Raw genomic sequence first — 15,923 nt, 5'->3', positions numbered from 1 at the left:
ATGTTTAGACCACCTACATCGGGGATAGTGGTGCTCATAAAACTTCAGAACTCAGCCTGTGGCACAATCACAGACAACTTTCACAGTGTCCAAGTGTCTGGGATGTGCAAAGCATGATGGGCTTTCACTGTCTGGGCCACCTGTTAGCATGGCCTTCCACTGGCCATGTGTTGTTTCCTCAGCCATGGAGGAGCTGCCTTAGGTCTTGGCCTCCCTGGTGGTGGCGTTCTTAGTGAAGGAGACCCTGCTCTATTTCAGATTACCAAGACCTTAGGCAAGGCTTACACATCCTTTTTATTTGTAGTACCTTGTAAATTGCTGCTAATCTGCAAATGTGTTGCCATATTCTGATTTTTTTATGACTGAGAACTATTGTTGTTAATAGGTTTACTTAAACTATTTTTTAATTATTTCCTAAATAGGATTGTCTTTTTTTCTTTCTTTTTTTCTTTTCTTTCTCTTTTTCTTTTTCTTTCTTTCTTTCTTTCTTTCTTTCTTTCTTTCTTTCTTTCTCTTATTTATTTTGAGAAAAGACATCGTGTTTTCTTGATACAGTGCCTTACTATATAAATAATGTTGCAAGGCTTGGCCTGGTTGAAAGATTTCCTACTGTAATAATCAAAATTCAGCTGATACCTTTTGCAGCTCCTAGATTTAGCATCATTAGTGACAAACTCTCTTTATCAGGATGTCTCACAGCCAGACTGAAAATCAGTCACAGTAACAGCAGCCCACAGTTCCTTGTCTTATTCTAACTAAATTGTCCCTAACAGCTTAAAAATGAGCTGCAAAATTCTAAAGTGATTCATGCTCTCTTCTGCCCCTGTCATGGGGGCACTTTTTCAATTCTGCAATCCGGTTGCAACCCCATACTGAACTCTTGATCCTTCACTGCAGAAATTTGTTAGCTCTAGCTAGATTAGATTTTTCACAGCTAATCTAACTGCTGTAGGGGTTTGCAGAGTGGGGACAGAGCTGTGCTATTGGATTTGTCCAATTCATTTGACTCCAGGACTATAATTGCACTTATGTCTTACAAGGCTTTTATAGCCTCAGGCTGGCCAGCCGCATAAAAAACAAATTGGCAGTGATACAGTACGAGTGAAAAGGGATGAAAGGCCCACATTATCAGTCTCTAGGCAGCACTGTTCTGGCAGGAAGTTTCTTGGTTAATTTACAAATAAAACTTAGATTTTAGGATGGGCACACTGTCAGCTGAACAATGGGGATGTCAGGCCTGACTGTTACTTAGTAAAAGTAGCAGCCGGGCCCACTGAGGAGCAGGAATTCTTCAATCAAACAGACGACTCCTTCTGGAGCCAGCTGGCGATGTAATGCAATTAGTCGGGAAAGGAGGTCAGCCTATTAGGTGTGTACCATGACCAGTGTCACCAGTGCGTGCCGCCTGGCAGCAGCAGGCAGAATGGGCCAGGCAGAGGGACTTTAAAACTCTGTCAGGACGAGAAGTGGCAGGACATGGGGTTGATTTCTTAAGACTTAAGAACCGAGCATTTGTTCCAAGCCTGTTAAGCATCCGCGCGTTCTGGAGCCTGTTGTGCAACTGAAGCAGTAGCTGGCATGAATGACAGCTCCATCCCAGGATGAGACTCATCAGCCTCTCCCAGATTACACGAGTCGTGCCAGCTTGACTTGAGTGCACGCAACAAACTCACTGGTGGACTTCAGTTTGGGGGCCTCGATTCTGAATTCTCCAAAACTCACAAAATGACATCTCTGTAATGAAAGCCCCTTTAAACTGAGCTTCCAGAAGCTTCATGGAAGTTTCCAGAGTGTTCCTTCATATTCTGACATGGTGGACAATTTGGCCAGGTTAGTTTTACTTGTTTCACCTGCTTGTGTTCTTGTCTGAGGTGGAAGAGAGCATGTGTTTGCTCCTTGCTCCAGATCTAGCAGTCAGTGGGTCCTGTGGCCTTAGCTCTGAGTTTCGCGAGTTAGCTAATGAAACTATAACTTGTCCAGAGATCTGGGGCACATGACATTGAAAGCAGCTTTGAAAGAATGAATATTGTATCACTGCCACACAAAAATAGCTTTTCCTTACCTACAAAAATGCCACACTGGGAGGACAGGTCTCCCTGGCTGTGGTTGTGAGAATACAGCCCAAACAGAGTTATGAAAGACTTGCTTGGATTATATAATTGAGGAACCTAATTGAGAAAGGCACAGTAAGTGCTAAAGTTCAGTAATCACTGTACTACCTAATGCCTTGCAGCTTATACTTCTGGATTGAGAGGAGCCATCACAGGCGTTAGGGTGCTGGCATTAGGTGGTAGCCCCACATTTGAAGGGTATTCAGTAGATATGTTCTTCCCATTCTGACTTTAGTGCCAGCATTATATCAAGGGGCACATAACCACCTAGAAGGTTGCTTCTCTTTATAGGATGAGAGTAGCCCCACTATCACAATTACCTTCTGCCGGTCTAAATTCCTCCCAAAATTTCAGTTTGATACTATTCCTATTTCCCTTGAAAACATGCCTCTACTGTGTTGCTGGTGATGCTGGCTACCATGTTTTTACTCCAAAAGGATTGAATTTCAGGAGTGTGTTGTGAGGGCCTGGCATGTTCTATTAAAAAGGAAAGAGAAAAGAGAGGTGGAAATAGAGAAACATAGAGAGATGTTCAGTGTTGCTGTGAGAACCCAGTGTCTTTTTTTTTTCTTTTAACTATTTATGGGTAGTAATGGGTTGGCTACACCTTTCACCTGCTACCCTTCTAGCCTTTACATGTCAGAGGGGGAGAAGAAGAAAAAAAGAATCATACTAGATAATTTTATATTTAGAAAGTCTTAGGCACCATTAAATTGTTCTGGATCATCATGACTCATGCTGAATACCCACAGTTAAATTTGTCCCAGAGTTCATGTTCAGAATAGTTGAATCAGGCACCCCTCACTGTAGGGGCCACCTGAAGATGCACCTGTACCTCCCTAGAGCAAAGGTACTGGCATAAGTCTTTTTTAAAAAAAATTGACTTAGGGGCGCCTGGGTGGCTCAGTCGGTTGAGCGTCCAACTTCGGCTCAGGTCATGATCTCACTGTCAGTGAGTTCGAGCCCCGCGTCGGGCTCTGTACTGACAGCTCAGAGCCTGGAACCTGTTTCAGATTCTGTGTCTCCCTCTCTCTCTGCCCCTCCCCCATTCATGCTCTGTCTCTCTGTCTCTCTCTCTCTGTCAAAAATAAATAAACATTAAAAAAATTGAGAGTAAAAAAAAATTGACTTACACAGTCATTCCCAGAAACATGAAAGAGTGAAGAATAAGAAAGCATTGCAGCAAACCAACTTCCTTTAACTTTGTAAATGGAAAGGAGGCCATGTTGGGGGTCACCTTGGATTTTTCTTTTGTGGTCAAATAGTCTATAAAGAAAATTGTATTTATGCGATCATGTTTTAAATATATGGTATTCCAGAGCATCCCCTTTTTTGCATTTTTTTTCATGTTTTGTATCTTAACACAAAATGAAAACATTACCTTTGGCACAACATCCCTGTTTGATTAACGGTGCCCCTGAATTTAGTCATGTTTGGGGGGGGTTTGTCTATTAAATAAGCTAGGAAGCCAGAAATACTTTTTTCGTGGTGGTAGATAGCATTCTTCTCCTGCAGTGTGTGGGAGAACCAAACCTTAGATTTTCCATAGGTGTCCAAGGACCTTCACCAGTCAGCTTTTATGGTTGTAGGACTTCAATTTTGGCCAACATTTTAGTCTTTATAATCTAGTTTCTTTTAGTCACATTTTCAGGCTTATTTCATCTGTGGCTTTCTCCAGCCCAGGATGTGCAGTCACTATGCAGGAGCTTTATCAAGGACGTTCTTGTGTCTGAAGAGCTTGGCCCGGGAGGAAGTCTCAAAGAGCCCCTTCCCCTGCTCAGAGAGGCCAGGAGTCTCTGACTTGTTTTTGGACTTGATGGCCTCTTTGTGTATAAAATGACAAAAACAGTGGGCCACGCTATCTGAGCTGTGGCAGTACACCTGGCTTAGGTGGCTGTGAGCAGTAGGAATGGCACTGAGAGGCCTGGCCAGGTCCCCAGGCCCGCCCTGCTGCTCACTGTTCATGTACCTTGTATAGGTGCTGCCTTTGCCTTCCTGAGCCCCATCTCCTCCTTGTCACATAACAGAAAGATGATGTCTCCTGCCGCAGAGAGTACGCGGAAAGGCTAAAGAAAATAATACATGCAAACATACTTTCTGGATAGGAAGGCACTCTTTGAAGGCTAGGTACTAGTGTTCTTATTAAATTGAAGTCGTATTTATTAGTTTCTTAAACAAAGGTAATTTATGCAAACTTTTTCTTAAACCTTTGTCACAAATCTAGTTCTTATACATTTGGTAATTGTGTTAGAGTGGCTTATGTTCTCTTGTATTCAAATTTTTTTCTTAATAACCATCGAATTAAGAATGTTATGAAGCCGTATTGTAATATGGAATAAAAGGATCATGTTGTTAATTGTTTAGAAACACGCTCAGCAATATGAAACATAAGGCTTTAATGCAAGAGTAAAATTCAATTTAACAAAATCCTCGGAAAGGTCTTGTCCCCATCCAGGCATAACGTACCTTCTGTGCTTCTATGCATCATCTCAATGCTAGTGTAGTTCATAAAAAGTGAGAGGTGTTTTCATGTACTTGTGTTTTTTTTAATCCTCATAGAAGACAGCAGTGTTATACCTTTGTTTGGTAGTGAAATACTTTTGCCTCTGAGTATTATAATTCAATTTGTAAGCCACGACCCCTCATAAACTGCTGTTATCACTCTGATTAATAAAGAGCCAATTGGCCATTGCAGCTTCGTCACTTGGGGAATGACGAGGTCCACATCGTCTGGTCTGAACACTCCAGGGACTACCGCAGGGGCATTATCCCGACTGCCTTTGGAGACGTTTCAATCATTATTTACCCAGTGAAGAATCACATGTTCTTTATCGCGATCACGAAGAAACCCGAGGTATGTTTTCACCGCATTATCGCTCTGACTCATACAGCGTTTGCCATACAATTCACTGTTTTTGAGAAACAATGATATAAATATGTTAAAGGGGACTTTTGTCCAACTGGTGAATGTCTCACATGTATCTGAATTACACATGCTATAAAGAAATTCAGTATGAATTGAGATTTTCAGAGTATCTTTCCTCATGAGCACAGAATTCTGTATTTTATTACTAGACTCTTTAAAAATTAGAACATAAACACATTCATGATATTTTAAATGTTTTAAATTTAATTTTTTTTAATTTAAAAAATTTTAATTTTATATCTGGGACACATTGATTAATAATAATAATAATAATAATAATAAGAGTTGAAAGAACCCCATGTCACATCAAGCATTTTGTGGCTGGCCATGGGTACAGAATTCGACCTGGCATGACAAACAGGCACTGCTCACCGAGCCTCTGACTGCTGCTAATAGGGGTCAATCCTGAAGGATTGCAGGCATGTCTGTGAAGAGGTTAGGCCTCTGCAGCACAGCTCATGTGATGACTTTTAACAATTGAAGCACCTTGCCACCGGATCAATGCAACCATGTCAATTGGTATCGATCATGGGAATGGCTGGAACAATCCAATGGTTATGTGCCCTGTAGTAAATTGGCTGGGGCTTCGATCCTTGCCATGCCTTTACTGGTATTTTAGCCATGCTTTATATAGTGACTTGTTTTTGTGTTGGAATTATTAATAGAAGGGTTCATTTTTAAGTTTTTAATTAAATGTTAGGCATAGTTAAGTCACTCCTCAAGAAAACAACTTTGTGCTCTAGCTTGGTATTAAGTGTGATCTTCATTTTTGTTCCAAATTGTTCTCCTAAAAGAGGTTAAAAGTTACCATTCTAAACCCTCTGTTTTTGTGCTTTAAAATAAGTGGTAACTGTCATTTACTGGGATTTTAATATAATCTTTGGTGTTAAAGCTGTAAGCATTAAAGAGCTAAGAAGTGAAAGGTGCTTCAAACCGTAGCTGGCTCAGAGTAAAAGCTGTTGGAGTTGTTGGTTGTTGCTGTTATTGTTATTATTACTATTACTGCTGTTATTTTTCTATTACAGTCACTACCATGAAAAGAGAGTAAATAATGAATCCCAAGTGTAACATGCTTATCGTTTCTCAGTCTAGACACAGTGTGGGTCACCTTCTGAATTCAGGAAAGTCTCACTCTGGCCGGTGAGGCGCCTGACAGAAAGAAAATCCTCTTTTCTATTCAGGGAGTGAAGATGCCTCAAGTTCTTCATAGTAAATATTGGTGTTATCTTTCTTTTTTTTTTTTTTTTCTATTGTTTATTTATTTCAGAGAGGGAGACTGCACACATGCGTGCATAGGAGGGGCAGAGAGAGGGATACAGAGAGAATCCCAGGCAGGCTCCATGCTTTCAGCACGGAGCCTGACGTGGGGCTTGATCCCACAAACCATGAGATCATATCCTGAGCTGAAATCAAGAGTCAGACACTTAACCGACCCCTTGGTGTTATATTTGATTCACGTTTTTGTGTGTGTGAAGTTTTCACTCTCGTGTAAGAAAATGGCTCTAAGTGCTAATAACATTTGTGTCTGTCCAGGAAGAACACTAACGTTTTCAGCAGAAAACATTAATATTAGATTCAGTGTCCTATAGCTTCCAAATCGGGAAAATGTGGTTCTTTAATATTTAGTATGGATTAACTGGCTTCATTAGTTCATTTTCAACATGGCCCTGTAAAACATCATTTAGTATCCTAAAAACGTCTCCTTTATTTTTGTAGTAAATAAAGAAATATAAAAGGTATTTCAATTCATTTTATAGTGTGAATAGTGACACTTTAAACTTTCTTTGAAAGTGATTTTTAAAAAGGTATTAAACTTTTAACACATGAAAACAAGTACTAACATACCTTTTTAAAATTTCTTTAGAGAATGTAAGTTTTATAAATTTGGTCACAAATTTTGACAAGATGAATTGAGCAAATCGCTGTCTTAATATTTCAATTCAAAAAGCCTAAAGGGAAGAAGAGAATAATGGCCAACTGGAAATTTAGCGTTATCCCCACATTTAAAGTACAAACCATTACAATGTAATAAAATTAATCCAGACATTTCCAGGGCAAGTGTGGCTGACCTTTTGTTCACCAACCACTGACCCCAGGGTGAATGCAAGAGGCTTGTGGAGGGAAAGTCTGTTTGTTTGGCTTCAGTCCCTGGTATTTAAATTGCATTCCCTAATCAAATGAAAAGGCTGTCCTCTCTATCAGGTTACAGAATCCATGGCAACATTTGGCCTTTTATATCCATAATGTTAGCCTTTTTGTTTGCATCTAAGTAGAGACACCTGGAGCAATGTTAACATTAACCGATTTAGCATTAATAGCTTCATTATATAAGAATTTCTGATCAGATAGCTGTTACTTTTGTTATATTGCTTCAGCTTGTATTGTTGTCATTTTTTATCTCCCTGCTTGGCAACCAGGCAATGATTTGCAAATTTTTTTTGTCTTGATTAATTAAGCAATATAATTATCAGTAACCGTGATGCAGTCTTTGCTCAACAAAGCTTCTGAGAGAAAACAATGGTAAGTCTGTTAGTATGAATGCATTCCACGCGTCCCAGATGCATGAGGATATTATGGACAATGAGGGGAAAGGCCGCCTGTGAGCGAGGACAAAGGGTGCCACGCAGACTCGACACACTGCACATACCGCCAGGGACATGCTGCGGGCTCCCTGGGACACAGACGCCTCGTTAGATTACAGCTAGTCAGCAGAGATTAATTCTCAGCCATTTGGTGCAATAATTTACCCATTCCCCAGTCTTTTAACTAGTGCTCCTCACTGTGGAAGTAAAGGCTTTGTACTCAAAAGGTTTATTTAACCTTGCCTACTTTTAGGGATCTCCACCAAAATTGTTATTTTTGTTTAGAAATTGTATTGATGCAGCCACTTGAAATTGAGGAATATGCTTTTGGAGGAGGACAGGATTATGCACAAGTTTCAAAGATTGTAGGTAGAGTCAAAGGCATTTCTTTTAGCACCTGTATATTTCAGCTGAATATAGTATGACTCTCGTCTAAGTCCATTTATTTTACTGGTCTCTGGGCAGCCATACTTCTCTAAGAATAATTTTAATCCTTTTTTAGGAGGGGGGAAAAAAAAAACCTCATCAGTACACAAAAGTCCTGCTCATTGGGTAGAGTCATGCATATTCAAATTGTACTTTCATTCACTCAGCCTCATTAATAGCGTATGTAATAATGTAGGGCTATTTGTAATACAAGCTCACAGGCAGCATTGCTTCCAAGTCCTTTGAAATTTAACATATTTCGCTTTTTCATTCCATACACCTCCCTTAAATATACAAATTATGTGCCTGGCAGAATCCGCCTCCTCTTAATAATACACAGCACTTGCGAAATGGTATGTTGAAGAAATGTGGGTGTGCTTGTGTGAGCACAGAAAACCCTTGCATCTGAGAGGCCACTCACTTCTTGAGCTTTTTATTGAACTTAAATAAATAAATAAATAAATAAATAAACAAATAAATAAATAAATATCAGTGTGTTTAGCCACATGATTTCATTGCTAAATTACTTTCAAAGTAAGTTCACCTCTATAAACATTGACACAGTAGTCTTTGGTCACAGAAAAGAAATGTGCTGCTATCAGATTGGGCTTTTTTTTTTTACTTCTACTTTTATTACTAAGTCAGGGAAGATTTGCATATAGAGCAGAACATGAGTGCCTAAAAGTGTTTGTTCTGTAAAAAAGGGGTTCATAAAGCTTCCATATTGCAGTGAGGACCCGTGTTGCTTTTCTTTTTCAGTAACTGAAAATAATTTTGATGCTCAAAACATTTTTGCCTTTATGAATTTGTGAAGGTAGGTTTCAGTGTTTCTGTCATGTTTACCTCCAGGCACATTAGTGATTGGCTAGTGACTGGCCAGAGGGCTGATGTGCTGAAGCAGCCTTGACCTGGAGCAGTTAAGACAAGAGGCAGCTTTGGTGAAGCCAAGGGTCCTCTTCACCACCTCAGCCAGAATGTCGGTTTTGTAAATGAAAAGACGTGTTAATGTCCTCCAACCTCTACTTTCTTGGCCCTGGTAGATTTGGACATGGGAGAAAAATGGATGATTCAGTCACTTCTGAGCAGTATAGGCAGGAAAGAATGCTAGGAGACCGGGTAAGGGGCCAGAGTTCCACTTCCTGTGCTGCCACAAGTGGGTGGGGTGTCTTGGGCAGGTCTCTTAATTTCTTCGGACTTTTATTTCCTCAGCTGTAACACTCACTGGGGACGGAGGTCTCTCTGCAGTCCTTTTTAGGGATTTTAAGTGCCCCTTTAAGATGATGGGCCCTGTTGGATCATCCTGTTCCCAGATGCCTGTCCTTTCCCCAAGCTGCCCCAATTCACCACGTTGCTGTCAAGGTGGTATTTGGCTTCCTTGCAGGCTCAGCAGCTACTGGGAGTGTGTGACTGTATGCACATGTGCATGCGTGTGCGCATCCCTCTTTAGGAAGGCAGCTAGCCCAGGACCTTCACCTGGAGCCAGTGCCTAGAAATGCTGGTTAAGGTTGATCCACCAGAAATCATAAGGGCATTTGCACATGCAAGGTCAAGAATGGCCAGTATTTGCACCTGTGTTTGAAAGGAAATCTTTTACTAGTGTGGCTTCATTATGTATGGACTATGTTTCACTGCAACATGGTTATGGAAATTTCTTTTTATTTCATATGTGTAATTTTCTTAAATATTTGTCTCAACCCCAACCAAATAACCTTTTTGAGATTAAGTCATATCCTTTAAAACACTCTGGGAAATTCTCAGGGAAAATAACTTGTTAACTTCCTAATATGTGAAGAAGCATTTATTTTGAAAGAAAACTGAGGGGCACCTGGGTGGCCCAGTCAGTTAAGCATCTGACTCTTGGTTTCAGCTCAGGTCATAATCTTGCAGCTTCATGGGTTCGAGCCCCGCATTCAGCTCAGTGTTGGCACTGTGGAGCCTACTTAGGATTCTCTCTTTTCCCGTCTCTCTCTGCCTCTCCCCCACTTATGCTGTCTCTGTCTCCCTCAAAATAAATAAATAAATAAAAAGATAACTGAAAACACTGAATAACCAGAATTTACTGAAATACATTATTTTTTTTTAAGATTTTATTTTTTTACATAATCTCTTCACCCTACATGGGGCTTGAACTTACAACCCCGAGATCAAACATCACATGTTCTACTGACTGAGCCAGCCAGGCACCCCTAAGATACGCTATTAAATGGGTTACTGCAATAGATTCTGTTTTGGTAATTTATTGTTAATTGTTATTGGGGCTTTCTTAGTAAAGGAATGACATTGGGAACTTGGGGAAAGGCAGCTGTCATTTGCAGATGTTATATCAAAAACAAATTTCTTCGCTACTTCATTGCCACTCCTAATTAGAGGAATTCCCTGGATACAAGGGATTTATATTATTTCTTTTGTCCGGTTTTTGAAAGACTATCTGAGTCACCCACAAGCAGTTGCCAAAGAATAATAAAGAACATTTATTTATAAGATAAGCCTCAATACAGATGGAAAAAAAATCTATAGCCTATTATTAACTCTGAGCTCCTGTTTTATCCTTTACAACAATTTGGCTATTGAGAATTCTTTCTGCATTGATTTCTCTCAAAAGTTGGCATTGTTTTCCCTTTTTTTTTCAGTTGTCCTTTGATATATACGTCTCTCTCTCCTTTGCCTTATCCTTATCCTCCCTCCCTCGGCAGCCAGAGCCAGCTTACGTGAACATACACCGAGTGGCAAATGGTAGAGCCCGCTTTGTGTCAGAAACCAAGACCTCTGAGCTGCCTCTGTAGGAAGGGCCTTCTGGACAAGAGACCAGACGTGTTCTCCCCATCCTTTGGTCAGGGTGTCACAAGCACACAGAACTCCTCTGTGAGAAGGAAACAAGGCCACTGCCCCTGGAATCCAAGAACTTATCCTGAAAGGCTTATTTTCTGTGCTGTCCTTGAAATTCATTAGCTTGTTGTTTGTTGTTGTAGGGGGTTTTGTTGTCTGGGTTTCTTCATACATACTTCCATTACAACTGCGTGTCACTGATTATGGACTGCTTTTAGCATAAATCGTAGGAAGAATTGCACTTATTGGGGCGCCTGGGTATCTCAGTCGGTTAAGTGTCTGACTTCGGCTCAGGTCATGATCTCACAGTTCGTGAGTTCGAGCCCTGCATCGGGCTCTGTGCTGACAGCTCAGAGCCTGGAGCCTGTTTCAGATTCTGTGTCTCCCTCTCTCTCTCTGCCCCTCCCCTGCTCAAGCTCTGTCTCTCTCTGTCTCAAAAATAAATAAACATTTAAAAAAATTAAAAAAAAAAAGAATTGCACTTATTATCTAAGGAATATATTTAAAATTCTTTTAAGTGTGGTGTTACTAAAAATAGGAAGGGTTATTCTTTCTTATTTTTTTATTTGTTATAATTGTCACCTGGACTGGGCAACCCTGAATAATTTTAGACTGAAAATAGCTCCTTGATTTTCCTCTTTGGAATAAAGATGCCCACTTCCCCTAACCCTGCAAGTACTGAGGAGAGACACTCATTTGTTATAATTAGTAAAACTAATAGTTTCATCCTTCTTTGTTCCTGTCTGAGTCTCCTCAGGTGTGACTCTTCCTCTGTTTTCTAGGTGCTGATCTCAAAATAGGTTTAGCCAATCTTTGCAGTTTTTACATCTCTGTGTTTTAACTGTGGAGCCGTTTCTCAGACCCACTAAATGGAAGAAGAGGTATAGCAGCAGAAGCCTGCTCAAGACCTAAGACCACACCATAGCCCTTTCATCCTGGCCTTTCAGGCATCTCCATGAAGCAAATGATAGCCAGTCACAATGTGACCTTGTTCTAGAAATGTACAGGGGGGACAACAGACTTGGTTAATGGCCAGTGGTCAGAGCCTCAGGATCTGGACGCCTTCTGTCAGTCATTCAGGCAGCATATCTATTAAGGCTGCTTCATGCCAGATATTGTGTCAAGGGCTGGCAATCTCATACTCCCGGAATCCCAGTTTTAGTAAGGGAGACGGCCAACAAGTAAGTAAGTAAACGGTTAAACTAGAGACTTTCAGATAGGAGCTTTGGTGTTATAAAGAAGATAAAACAGAGTGATAGGATAGACAGAAGGTGGCTGCTTTAATTCATGTAGGGTGAATTCTAGTTTCCAATCCAGCATGTAGGGAACTTGGAAGTCATCACTCCCATTCTGACCACATGAGAAAAGCTGAACAAACTGAAAATCAACAACTCTTCTTTGATGCATCAGAGAATTGAAGTCACAAGGAAAATCACTGCTCCCAAAATTGTGGTGACAGAGAGTCACAACTTGCCATAGCAGAAGGCCAGGAACAGAAACCCCTGGGGAATCAATGACAAGATAGGAAAATGTCAGCTCTAGTTTACCGATTGCTGGAGGCTCCATGTACACAAATTTGAGAGTTAGAGTCAAGAGGGGCCTGGTCTTTGGGAGACCCCCACACTTTTGTGTGTTTTCCCTCTAGGAGTCCTACCACTTTCTCACAAAACCTACCACTTTTCTCACATGATGAGGAAAAACCCATCATGCTTCAGTAGAGGGAGGGAAAGAAGCCATTTTGAAATACACCTAGAGCATTCTGTTCTTCTGAATGAGATCTGTCCTCAAGAAGAAGTGTTTTACCAGAGCCTTACCTACTGGGGTTTTACCAGAACCAACTCAAGCTCCCTCTAGCTTTGCTGTCTCACATAAGGAGGAAGTGTGTGTGTTTGGCAGGGAGTGGGAAGCACTTGTGAAGGTCCCAGCCCAGAAACACAGGCTCACTGAGAGACTGAGACCTGATAATAGGTCTGTGGAACACTTCTCCCCCACACCTTATCACTACATCAAAAGGACATTTGTACACTAACAACTGAAAGAACCGCACATCAAGACCTTGTTTAAGAGGGACAGGGGAGACAAAAACACAGGCATACAAGGAGATTTTAGCCTTTGACACCATCATCTGCAGCTTCAGCAGACAATAAAGACAGCCTAACTCCGAGACAGACAAACGTAAAGTGTCACACTAAAGGCTGATTTACTTCAGTTCCTCTTACATGGTATATTCTATTTAGCTTTCCACAAAAAAAAAAAAAAAAAAAAAATTACAAGGCATACTAAAAGTCAATAACAAACAAACAAACCCAGCTTCAAGAGACAGAGCTTGCAAGCATCAGAATCAGACTCAGATTTGGCAGAGATTTTGAAATTATCAGACCAGGAATTTAAAATAACTATGATTACTGTGTCAGGGCTTATAATAGAAAAAGTGGACAGCATGCAAGAAGAGATGACCAATGTAGCAGAGAGATAGAAACTCTAAGAAAGAGTTGAAATGCTAGAAGAAAAAAACACAGAAATGAAGAATGCTCATCAGTCAACTGGACAGCTGAGGAAAGGAACTGTGAGCTTAAACATAAGTCAGTAGAAACCTTGAAACTGAACTACAAAAGGAAAAAGGATAAAAAAAAAAAAGCTGAGCAAAACATTGAAGACCCGTGGGCCAATTGTAAAAGGTGTAATATACACCTAATGGGAATACCAAGAGGAAGAGAATGGTAGAGAAGAAATATTTGAATTTATAAGTAAATATACTTTACATAATATATTTTAATATACATGAGAATTTTTCAAATTAATGACAGATACCAAACCACAGATGCAGAAAACATAGGGAATAAATACCAAGTAGGGTAAATACTAAAATATCTATACCTAGGTATATCATATTTGTACTATATGTTATAAATTGAATATTTGTGCCCCTCTAGAATTCATTTTTTGAAACTCAACCCCCAAGTGTGATGGTATTTGGAGATGGGGCCTTTGGGAGGTGATTAGGTCATCAGGGTGAAGCCCTCAGGAATGAGATCAGTCTTAAAAGATACTCCAGAGCATTCCCTTGCCACTTCCTCCATGTGAGGACACAGAGACAGCCATCTGTGAACCAGGAAGCAGGCAGGCTCTCACCAGACACCAAGTCTCCTGACATCTTAATCTTGGCCTTCCCAGCCTCCAGAATTGTGAGAAACTAATTTCTGTTGTTTATAAACCACCCAGTGTATGATACGTTGTTATAGCAGCCCAGACTAAGGTACTGCCAAAAATCAAAAACAAAGGGAAAATCTTGAAAGAAACCAGAGTTAAAACATAACTGTAGAGGAGCAAGCCCAAATATTACAGTGGACCTCTCTTCAGAAATCATATAAGCAAGAAGCAAGTGGATTAAAACATTTAAACTGTTGTGAGAAAGAAACCTGCTAGCCTAGGATTCTGTGTCCTTCAAAAGTGAAAGAAAAAATAAAGACTTTCTCAGACAAAACTTAGGAAACTTGTGGCCAATAGACCTGCCTTACAAAAAAAAGTTAAACTCATCAAGAAGGAAAATTATGCAGATCAGAAACAGAGATCTACTTTAAAAAGGAAGAGCGTTAGGGAAGAAATAAATGAAGCTAAATGAAATCTTTGTTTCTTATTCCTAATTGATCTAACAGATAACTGTTCCAAATAAAAATAGCAACTATGTATTCAGTGATTGGATAAGTAATTAATGACAGCGACAGTTATGAGGATGGAAGGGAAGAATTGGCAATGCTCTGTTGTAAAGTACTTGCACTGCCCGTGAAGCAGGATAGTGCTATGAAAGAGGACCTGGATTAGTTGTAAGTGTATATGTCAAACTCAAGAACAATCACTGAAAAAAGTTTTTTAAAAAAAGGGTATCATAGATATGCTAAGAGAAAAACTGGAATTATATAAAATGCTCAATAAAATCAGAGAAAGCAGAGAAAGAGTAGAAAACAAGAGGAGCAAGTGAAATACAGTAACAAATATGGTAGATATTCATCTAACTATATCAGTCATCACTTTACATATCAAGAGTCTAAATGTACCAATTAAAAGAAAAAAGACTGTCAGAGTGGATTAAAACAAAAACAACAAGACCCAACTCTATGTTGTCTACAAGAAACCCACATTAAATTATAAAGACACAGATTAAAAGTAAAGGGATGGAGAAAGATATCCCACACTAACACAGATCAGGACTAACTGTGTTAATGCCAGACAAACCCTGTCTTCAGAGCAAGAAAATTACCAGGGATGAAGAGGGGCATTACAAGTGGGCAGAGAAAGTTCCTCTAGGGGGTGATGTTTAAGCTCCCCAAGAGGTGACCCTGAATGGAGCAGGAGCATCAACCAAAGAGGACAGAAAGAACAAAGTCCTTACACAGGACATGAGCTTCGTGAGTGAGGAAAGCTATCTACTGGCCCTGGGATGGGGAGAGGAAGGCTGGGGGAACTGAGAGCTTCCATGGCCCCATGGTGAGGATGCTGACCTTGATGAGCTTAGAAAGGCAGGCAGTCTAACCACATTTTTTTTTTCTGTAAAACAGGGACAAAGTGTCAGCCTCATGGAATTGTTGCAGGAATTATATACTTTATACATACGTGTACACACACACACACACACACACACACATTGAGCACTGAGCTCATAACCTGGCCCACAAGAGGGAGTTTAATAACAGTAGCCCCAGCCATTGGGCTTATCATTAAAAATCAAATATTCCTGGGCTCTTTAACCTCTTGTTCTATGATTCATTTGTTATTCTGTCTTGATATAACCTCTTAATTAATTCCAAAATAGATCAGTTAATTATGTATATTACTTTAATCTCCAGTTACTAAAAATCATAGATTCCAAAGGCATCAAAGGAGAAGTTTTAGGCCCAGTTAATGAATCAACTTACTATAAAAGACATTCATAGATATGCCATGATTGTTCCCTAAGGGGACTTTCTCCCTATTTGGAAGTTCTTTTTCTGTGTCTACCCCAGGCTCTGCAAAATAGAGTGTAAGTCTGTTTTTGCTTATCTTTCAAGAAACCTG

The 15,923-nt window shown here is 40.1% G+C and overlaps 1 protein-coding gene across 7 annotated transcripts in view; it reads left to right on the top strand.

Annotated features, from left to right (window-relative positions):
• Positions 1–15,923, top strand: part of RALGAPA2 (Ral GTPase activating protein catalytic subunit alpha 2) — a 322,541-nt gene that overhangs the window by 212,695 nt on the left and 93,923 nt on the right. For all 7 annotated transcript variants that reach the window (XM_042980989.1, XM_042980987.1, XM_042980988.1 and 4 more), the window contains one exon: positions 4,807–4,965. In XM_042980989.1, the coding sequence (XP_042836923.1) occupies positions 4,807–4,965 (159 nt within the window). The remainder of the gene's footprint in view (positions 1–4,806; positions 4,966–15,923) is intronic.

This window comes from Panthera tigris, chromosome A3 (assembly GCF_018350195.1).
Source record: "Panthera tigris isolate Pti1 chromosome A3, P.tigris_Pti1_mat1.1, whole genome shotgun sequence".
Taxonomy (NCBI): Eukaryota; Metazoa; Chordata; class Mammalia; order Carnivora; family Felidae; genus Panthera; species Panthera tigris.
This window is presented reverse-complemented; position numbering and strand designations above follow the sequence as displayed.